General features: G+C 47.9%; 2 protein-coding genes across 2 annotated transcripts in view; both read left to right on the top strand.

Moving 5' to 3' along the window:
* thop1 (thimet oligopeptidase 1) overlaps nucleotides 1–2,260 on the top strand; it is a 22,643-nt gene extending 20,383 nt beyond the window's left edge. The window contains exons 12-13 of the mRNA XM_076279162.1: nucleotides 1,424–1,560; nucleotides 1,765–2,260. Coding sequence (XP_076135277.1) covers nucleotides 1,424–1,560; nucleotides 1,765–1,926 — 299 coding nt within the window. The 3' untranslated portion in view covers nucleotides 1,927–2,260. The remainder of the gene's footprint in view (nucleotides 1–1,423; nucleotides 1,561–1,764) is intronic.
* Nucleotides 2,261–6,076: 3,816 nt separating this feature from the next.
* The window catches only part of nwd1 (NACHT and WD repeat domain containing 1), a 24,656-nt gene continuing 20,732 nt past the window's right edge, over nucleotides 6,077–10,000 (top strand). The window contains exons 1-4 of the mRNA XM_076275514.1: nucleotides 6,077–6,194; nucleotides 7,210–7,295; nucleotides 7,987–8,103; nucleotides 9,382–9,733. Of these exons, the coding sequence (XP_076131629.1) occupies nucleotides 6,077–6,194; nucleotides 7,210–7,295; nucleotides 7,987–8,103; nucleotides 9,382–9,733 (673 nt within the window). The remainder of the gene's footprint in view (nucleotides 6,195–7,209; nucleotides 7,296–7,986; nucleotides 8,104–9,381; nucleotides 9,734–10,000) is intronic.

Here is a 10,000-nt window from a genome sequence, read left to right as displayed (position 1 = left end):
GCAGTCTCTGAGGCATGGACTTAATGAGTGACAAACAGTACTCTTCATCAATCTGGCTCCAACTTTCTCTGATCGCAGTTGCCAGATCAGTTTTGCAGGTTGGAGCCTTGGGATGCACCATTTTCTTCAACTTCCACCACAGATTGAGATCCGGACTATTTGCAGGCCATGACATTGACCTTATGTGTCTTTCTTCAAGGAATTTTTTCACAGTTTTTGCTCTATGACAAGATGCATTATCATCTTGAAAAATGATGTCATCATCCCCAAACATCCTTTAAATTGATGGGATAAGAAAAGTGTCCAAAATGTCAATATAAACTTGTGCATTTATTGAAGATGTAACGATCGCCATCTCCCCAATGCCTTTACCTGACATGCAGCCCCATATCATCAATGACCGAGGAAATTTGCATGTTTTCTTCAGGCAGTTGTCTTAAGTTTCAGGCAGTTGTCATAAATCTCATTGGAACGGCACCAAACAAAAGTTCCAGCATCATCACCTTGCCCAATGCAGATGCGCGATTCATCACTGAATATGACTTTCATCCACAGTCCAAGGTTGCTTTTCCTTAACCCACTGTAACCTTGTTTTTTTATGTTTAGGTGTTAATGATGGTTTTCGTTTAGCTTTTCTGTATGTAAATCCCATTTCCTTCAGGCGATTTCTCACAGTTCGGTCACCAACATCTTTTGCAACATTGCGTGATGATTTGCCCTCTTTAAGGAGTTTGATGATCCTCTCCTTTGTTTCAATTGACATCTCTCGTGTTGGAGCCATGATGCATGTCAGTCCACTTGGTGCAACAGCTCTCCAAGGTGTGATTGCTCCTTTTTAACTGCAGATTAACTGGTGATCTAATCTGGTGCTGGTGGGAAAGGAAATTGACAGGGTGATTCCATAATTTCTTGCTTGGAATTGAGTGATTCCATATTTGTTTCCCTCTGCTTGGTCTAAAAAAAGCAACTGTTATGGACTAACTCATTTTTTTTTCTTGATTTCATTTAATGTTTCCTAAAGCCAGAAAGTTGCCATTTGAAATTAACTTAGTTTTGTGTCATGTCTGTGACTTGGCTTTTTTCTAAAAAATTAAACAACTTAATGAACATCATCCAAGACTGGTGATTCCATAATTTATGCCAGGGGTTGTATAACATTTGTTATCATCATTTGTGTAATTATGTGTCATTTGTATGATGTAAATTGAGGGAGCAAAATAAAAGCAGTATCGGCTCCAAATATCAGCTCAAGAAAATCGGTAGCCTGTATCGGTCATCGGCTAAGGTTGATGGAAAAAAATCGGTATCGGCACTAAAAAATCCATATCGGTCGATCCCTACTCTGTTGTTGGTTGAGCTCTGATGGTTCAGATGTTGATTGGCTGTGATGTTTGGCTGAGAATTGCCTGCTTTCCTTCCTCAGGTACCAACATGCCCGCTACGTTCGGCCACCTGGCAGGAGGGTACGATGCCCAGTACTACGGGTACCTGTGGAGCGAGGTGTTCTCCATGGACATGTTCTATGCCCGCTTCAAGCAGGAGGGCATCATGAACCCAAAGGTAATGAACTCTCCTCTCCTCTCCTCTCCTCTCCTCTGCATTTCACACATCTTTTAAGCGTTGGAGAGTCTGCTGGTAAATTAAGTGTGTGTGTGTGTGTGTGTGTGTGTGTGTGTGTGTGTGTGTGTGTGTGTGTGTGTGTGTGTGTGTGTGTGTGTGTGTGTGTGTGTGTGTGTGTGTGTGTGTGTGTGTGTGTTGCCGCAGGTGGGTCTGGACTACAGGAAGTGTATCCTGCGGCCAGGTGGCTCTGAGGATGCCACGGAGATGCTGAAGAAGTTCCTGGGTCGCGAGCCCAAGCAGGAAGCGTTCCTCTTGAGCAAAGGACTAACGGTGGAGGTAGAGGCCGGCACCCCCTGTGCCTGTTGACCACACACACCTCCCCCTCCATCCCCCCCCCCCCCCGCGCGGCTCGGGAGAGACCAGCCCACGCAGCGCCACAGACTCGTCACCTTGATATAATAATAATAAACAAATGGGCAAACAAGCGACATGTCTCTGGACGTCAGCGTGTCCACCCTCCCGTACGGCTCCAGTGTTCCTTATTTTTTTCAGGCAGGTTGGAAAAGTTGTTTTAAAATTTGCTGTTGTATTCAATACAGGTCAGAAATTACAAAAAAAGAAACAAAATAAACAATTTTGTGGCTCCTTAATTATTTTATCAGATGTTTCACAGTAAATAATAAAGTTGCATCATCCTCAATGTCTGTGCCGCATTTATTTTGAACGAGTTGTCTTATTTATTTTGATCGAGTTGTCTTAGTTTCGTCACAACATTTCACTTCTCAAGAACCACAGTGAGTGCAGCACGGAACAGCAGAACAGGAACAGCAGAACCACAGTGAGTGCAGCACGGAACAGCAGAACAGGAACAGCAGAACCACAGTGAGTGCAGCACGGAACAGCAGAACAGGAACAGCAGAACCACAGTGAGTGCAGCACGGAACAGCAGAACAGGAACAGCAGAACCACAGTGAGTGCAGCACGGAACATACAACAGGAACAGTAGAACCACAGTGAGTGCAGCACGGAACATACAACGGGAACAGTAGAACCACAGTGAGTGCAGCACGGAACATACAACAGGAACAGTAGAACCACAATGAGTGCAGCATGGAACATACAACAGGAACAGCTGTGTGGTCACAAATGCAGCATCAAGTCAAACAAAACACACTAAACTAGAACAGTGAAGTCAAATGTTTAGAGGGTTAATGGCTTATCTCCACCTGACTCTTCTGGAGTTTCCTCTGAGGTAACTGGAGCGAGAAGATAAAAAGGAGACTTTAGCATTTAATCATGGAAGCTGTTCAATGTCACTCGGGGAAACCCACCCCTGATCAGCTGCTGCCTCCATGAGCTCTGCCGGGTGTTTATCAGGGACTTTTGTACACGCAGGTTTTGCTGCTGCTTTGCCTGTCTGCCTTTAGCTGGTCTCTGATTCTATACTGTACACATATGTGTCTCTTAAACTGGTCTTTGATCCTATACTGTACACATATGTGTCTCTTAAACTGGTCTTTGATCCTATACTGTACACATATGTGTCTCTCTAGCTAGTGTCTGATCTGAGGACATCATGTAGAGATGTTGTCTGTCTCTAGCTAGTCTCTGATCTGAGGACATAATGTAGAGATGTCTGTCTCTCTAGCTAGTCTCTGATCTGAGGACATCATGTAGAGATGTCTGTCTCTCTAGCTAGTCTCTGATCTGAGGACATCATGTAGAGATGTTGTCTGTCTCTCTAGCTAGTCTCTGATCTGAGGACGTCATGTAGAGGTGTTGTCTGTTTTTCAGTCGCTCCCCCAGCAGATGAGTGCTTTGCAGCAGTGTTGCCTGAGGCTGTTTCTCAGCCTGCGCTTCATTAAGTTCCACAGCGAACCTGTGCCCAGAGTCCCAGGAGAAAGCCAGCTCCGGGAATATTGTGACAAAAACAGTCCAAGGGTGACATGCAGAAACAGATGCACATGGGCCCACACAGGATTGTGCAGGAGTTTCAGTGTGGCAAAGAAACAAGCCAATCAGAACAGGCAGCAGAATGATTGTGAACCATTCTGGTTTTCCAGAGAATAACTTCCATCTCCATGGCTGGGGTGGACTCAAAGCACTGCTGGACATTGTGTCATCTCTCCTGCAGTGAAGTGAATATCTTGTTTGCATAAAATCCCCACCTATAATACACAAACGCTTAGGTTGTGCACTTTGGTTAAGTTCAGAAGAAACTAATATTTTCACCTTGTGCCTCTATGAAGCCACTTGTGCTTTAACAAGCAAATTGCTGCTGTGGTCAAGAACAGCTTTGACTAGCTCAGTCATCCATCGCTAAATTGAAACCCTCTCTGTCATTCAATGACCTGGATAAAGCAATTATCACATCTGGGACTCCCTCAAGCACTGACCTCTCACCTCCAGCTCAGCACTGACCTCTCACCTCCAGCACTGACCTCTCTCCTCCAGCACTGACCTCTTACCTCCAGCTGTTCCAGAATGTGGCCGCAAGACTGACCGGATCCCTAAAGCGGGAGCATATGACACCCCCCCCCCCCATCTTACTTGGCAGATCTCATTCAGCACCACCCAGCCCCCAGGTCCTTTAGATCCTGCAGCCTGGCTCTCCTGCATGCTCCACCTGGCTCTCCTGCATGCTCCACCTGGCTCTCCTGCATGCTCCACCAGGCCTTCCTGCATGCTCCACCTGGCTCTCCTGCATGCTCCACCTGGCTCTCCTGCATGCTGCACCCGGGTCTCTTAGATTCTGCAGCTTGGCCCTCCTGCATGCTGCACGCACCAGACTCAGGCAGACAGGCGATAGAGCTTTTGCTGTGGCTGCGCCACACCTATATAAATAAATATATAAGTATATATACTCTTTTGATCCCGTGAGGGAAATTTGGTCTCTGCATTTATCCCAATCCGTGAATTAGTGAAACACACACAGCACACAGTGAGGTGAAAAACACACTAATCCCGATGCAGTGAGGGATTAGGTGCCTTGCTCAAGGGCACTTCAAATGTGCCTACTGGTCGGGGTTCGAACCGGCAACCCTCCGGTTACAAGTCTGAAGCGCTAAAGAGTAGACCACGGCTGCCCTATGAAATCAGCTGCCACCCTCCATCAGAGATGCTCCCTCCATCAGAGATGTTCCCTCCATCCCTCCATCAGAGATGTTCATGTTCCCTCCATCAGAGATGCTCCCTCCATCAGAGATGTTCCCTCCATCCCTCCATCAGAGATGTTCATGTTCCCTCCATCAGAGATGCTCCCTCCATCAGAGATGCTCCCTCCATCAGAGATGTTCCCTCCATCCCTCCATCAGAGATGTTCATGTTCCCTCCATCAGAGATGCTCCCTCCATCAGAGATGTTCCCTCCATCCCTCCATCAGAGATGTTCATGTTCCCTCCATCAGAGATGCTCCATCACTAGTTTTAAATCTAGGCTTTTTTTTCCTCCCTGGCTTTCCCTGCCCTTTTATGATTATTACATCTGTATTCATGTATTGTCCTTTCATTGCACTATGTACGGCACTTTGGTCAGTGTAAACTGTATTTTAAATATGCCTTATAAATACATTTTACTTACTTGATTATTTTATGCAAAAACTATCTTATTTTAGCACAGTGTGCATCTGTTCAGAAGCTGTTATCTTGTGATTAAATGGACTCTATTTGCTCTCTATTGTGCGGCGTAATTAGGGAACACTCAGCTGTGTGTTGACCCAGGGGACGCGGTGCTTTCAGAGGCTGGGAACCGGTAAACACAGGTTGTCTTGGCGTGTTCTCCCTTGACGGATGGAATGATGTAGTCGTAAAGAGCTCGGCAAAAACAGTCTTAATGTGCCGCTCCAGTGACACGCGGTGACACTTAGAAGACACCGGCAAGGCAGCATGGTGCCAGAGGTAGAAGAAGGACCGCAGCTCTGAGTGAGTGGAAGGGACGCAGCTCTGAGTGAGTGGAAGGGACGCAGCTCTGAGTGGAAGGATCGCAGCTCTGAGTGAGTGGAAGGGACGCAGCTCTGAGTGAGTGGAAGGGACGCAGCTCTGAGTGAGTGGAAGGGACGCAGCTCTGAGTGAGTGGAAGGACCGCAGCTCTGAGTGAGTGGAAGGACTGAAGATCTGAGGCAGGCATTTCTTTGCTACATTAATTGAGCTTTCATGGCATATAAATAAATGACACAAGATACCATACTGTACACCTAAGTGTTTAATTGACATTTGAACCATATACTGTTGTGCCTAAACAAGAGTGCCTGAAGTAGATTACTTATAATGAGAACATTTGGTTGGTTGGTTGGTTTGTGTGTGTGTGTGTGTGTGTGTGTGTGTGTGTGTGTGTGTGTGTGTGTGTGTGTGTGTGTGTGTGTGTGTGTGTGTGTGTGTGTGTGTGTGTGTGTGTGTGTGTGTGTGTGTGTGTGTCAGTTGATAGAAGCTGCACTGGCCAGAGGCATCAAGCACTGGGGGGATCTGTGTGTGGTCTGTGCTGTCGGTGCTGCTGCATTTGTCTGTGTTGCGCTCAGATCATGAGTGTGAAGGCTCTGAGAGCGGCGGTGGGGCTGGACGTTCTGAGGGGACACACCTGGTCAGGCCCCCCATCTCCCTCCAGCGTGGTGCGCGTCTACCTCAGCTCCACCTGCTCAGGTAACCTGGAGCCACCGAGTCTCAGTCGGACTCCTCTCTCACTCCTCCACTCCACTCCTCCACTCCACTCCTCTCTCACTCCTCCACTCCTCCACTCTCATCTCACTCCACTCCTCCACTCCTCCTCTCCACCTCCTCTCCACTCCTCTCTCACTCCTCCACTCCTCCACTCTCATCTCACTCCACTCCTCCACTCCTCCACTCTTCCACTCTTCCACTCTTCCACTCCTCCACTCCTCCACTACTCTCACTCCTCCACTCCTCCTCTCTCACTCCTCCTCTCTCACTCCTCCACTCTTCCACTCCTCCTCTCTCACTCCTCCTCTCTCACTCCTCCACTCTTCCACTCCTCCTCTCTCACTCCTCCACTCCTCCTCTCTCACTCCTCCACTCTTCCACTCCTCTCTCACTCCTCCACTCCTCCTCTCTCACTCCTCCACTCTTCCACTCCTCCTCTCTCACTCCTCCTCTCTCACTCCTCCTCTCTTCCACTCTTCCACTCCTCTCACTCCTCCTCTACTCTCACTCCTCCACTCCTCCTCTCTCACTCCTCCTCTGTCACTCCTCCACTCTTCCACTCCTCCTCTCTCACTCCTCCTCTCTCACTCCTCCACTCTTCCACTCCTCCTCTCTCACTCCTCCACTCCTCCTCTCTCACTCCTCCTCTCTCACTCCTCCACTCTTCCACTCTCACTCCCTGTCACTCTCATGTCACATCCACTGCCAGTAATTTGTAACTGTTGTAAAGATGTAACTTGAGCTCTTGTTCACAAAGAAGCAACAGTTCAGCAACATTATGTTTCAAAGTGTGTGAATCATACTTTCATTTGGGATTAACCCTTTCTTGGCACACATGTCTACAGATTATGGAATATTATGGAATATAAATTCCTATTCACAAACTTACATTTCAGCTCACTCACACAGTACTGACTTTATTTGACTTTGAGTTTTTACTTTACTTTATATTTGAGGACACTTTTTATATTTGAATTTGTGATTCCCTGGTTTGCAGATATGATTGCAGAGAGAAATGCTCTATGGGACAGAGCCTTTCCTGAGGTCCAGAGCTTCTGCCAGACCCTGGGCCTGACCTTAGAGGTGAGAGAATGTGTGTGTGTGTGTGTGTGTGTGTGTGTGTGTGTGTGTGTGTGTGTGTGTGTGTGTGTGTGTGTGTGTGTGTGTGTGTGTGTGTGTGTGTGTGTGTGTGTGTGTGTGTGTGTGTGTGTGTGTGTGTGCACCTTTGGTACCTATTTTTCCCAGGGCAGATGTTCTGACAGTGTGTGTGTGGGAGGTGCAGTGTGTGTGTGTCTGGGGGGGGGGGGTGCAGTGTGTGTGTGTGTGTGGGGGGGGTGCAGTGTGTGTGTGTGTGGGGGGGGGGGGTGCAGTGTGTGTGTGTGTGGGAGGTGCAGTGTATGTGTGTGTGTGGGGGGGGGTGCAGTGTGTGTGTGTGTGGGAGGTGCAGTGTATGTGTGTGTGGGGGGTGCAGTGTGTGTGTGTGGGGGGGTGCGCTGTGGGCGCTCCAAGGACATGTTAGATACCCATGCTGCTGCATCAATCCACTGGTTGTTCTGCCAACATTTGATTTGTCACAATAATGCAACATATCGTGAAATGCTTTGTCTTCTTGCCTTGCCTTGTCCAATGCCTGAGCAGTGTGCATTACATTAGATATATTTAAAATAAAGCAAATAAATAGAAGATAGTAGGTAAGTATACCATGATAATAGAGTCAAATATATAGACCATGTCTTGTCATAAGTCATGAGTGGACCATCCATGTGTGTGTCAGGTGGTGGACTTGCGGTGGGGTGTGCGCGACATGGTGTCGGTGGATCACATGACTTCAGAGCTGAGTCTGGGGGAGATTCGCTGCTGCCAGAGGGACTCTGTGGGTCCTACCTTCATTGTGAGTCTGGACTACAGAACCTTCTAGAATTTCTCTGACCATGCCGTGGTAAATGTGATGTGTGCGGCAGATGGTTCTTCTGATAGTTCTGACTGTTCTAACGCTGAAAATGTTAAGATTGTAAGTGTACCTGTACAGATTAGCAAACTGCTGGTTGAAGAATGATGGTTGATATCAACAAATCTTAGGGAACTACAGGGGATTTCATTTAAATCTTCTATTAGGCCAGTGGTGGGGCCTCACTAGTGGACAATGGAGACATGACAGGTGGGGCGCGATGAACAGGAGATACATACACACATAAACACAGGAGTCATAATCAGGCCTACACATAAACACAGGCCTACATATACACACAGGAGTCATAAACAGACCTACACATAAACACTGGAGTCATAATCAGGCCTACACATAAACACAGGAGTCATAATCAGGCCTACACATAAACACAGGAGTCATAATCAGGCCTACACATAAACACAGGAGTCATAATCAGGCCTACACATAAACACAGGAGTCATAATCAGGCCTACACATAAACACAGGAGTCATAATCAGGCCTACATATAAACACAGGAGTCATAATCAGGCCTACATATAAACACAGGAGTCATAATCAGGCCTACATAGACATTAAAGCACCATCAGATCCAGGGGACTGAGAGCCAAACCAGAACCAAAATGCGAAAATAATATTTTAACGTTGCCATTTTGATGGGGTGATGCGTCAGGTGGGGCTTGGAAATCCCTTCAGAGTGAGGAATGACACACACACACGCACACACACACACGCACACACACACACACACACACACACACACACACACACACACACACACACACACACACACACACACTCCTCCAGAGTGAGGAATGACACACACACACGCACACACACACACACCCACACACACACACACCCACACACACACACACACACACACCACCCCAGTGTGTGTGCTCCTTGGGACACACACACACACACACACACACACACAGACCAGAGGGAGCACACACACGCACGCACGCACGCACGCACGCACGCACACACACACACACACACACACACACACACACACACACACACACACACACACACACTCCTCCAGAGTAAGGAATGACAGAAAACGTTTGAAAACCACTGTATTAGGACAACGATATGCCAAAGAAAAACTTGTTTCTGAGAGACACCTGGAGTAGAGCATCACTGAATGCATCTCCGCAGCCGAGTACACCTGACCAGTGGCCTTCCCTTGTGTGTGTTGGTGTTCTCCACAGGCCTTGTTGGGGAACCGCTACGGCCATCGTCCAATCCCACGCCTCATCCCCGAACGAGAGTTTGAGCTGCTGGTTGGCAAGCTGTCCGACCTCGACGACATCAAGTTCCTCAACAAGTGGTTCTGGAGGGATGACAACGCGGTCCCGCCCACCTACGTCCTCCAGCCAATCAGCAGGCACTTCTCCCACTACAGGGACGCGGCGGCCGAGTGCGTGGAGCTGTGCGACCAGGACGCCCTCTCCTGGCAGTACACGGAAGCGCGGCTCCTGAGGCTGCTCCGTAGCGCCGCCCTGCAGGCGGAGAAATCGGGCCAGCTGACCCCAGAGCAGAAACACGCCTACTTCAAGTCTGGTAGGAGAACACACGCCTCTGGGCCAGCTCTGGGCCAGCTCTGGGCCAGCGCTGGGCTTCATCTGCATTAGAGTTCCTTTTGCACTCCATGTGAAAACACTGTGAACTATGAGATGACAGCCTACCTGTACACCAATAGTTATATAGTAGTAATAGCCTAATAATAGTGTAATATTAATAATAATAAAACTTAACTTTCATATTAAAGCAAGTGCTAATCAAAGACCAATTGAGTATTAAAGAGAAATCTAGAGAACAATCTGTTGT

This window comes from Alosa pseudoharengus, unplaced genomic scaffold (assembly GCF_046254945.1).
Source record: "Alosa pseudoharengus isolate Yale_2024_CS ecotype anadromous, Long Island Sound unplaced genomic scaffold, YU_APseudo_1.1 YU_APseudo_1.1_scf_11, whole genome shotgun sequence".
NCBI lineage: Eukaryota > Metazoa > Chordata > Actinopteri > Clupeiformes > Clupeidae > Alosa > Alosa pseudoharengus.
The sequence above is the reverse complement of the archived record's forward strand: the minus strand, read 5'-3'. Positions and strand labels throughout refer to the sequence as shown.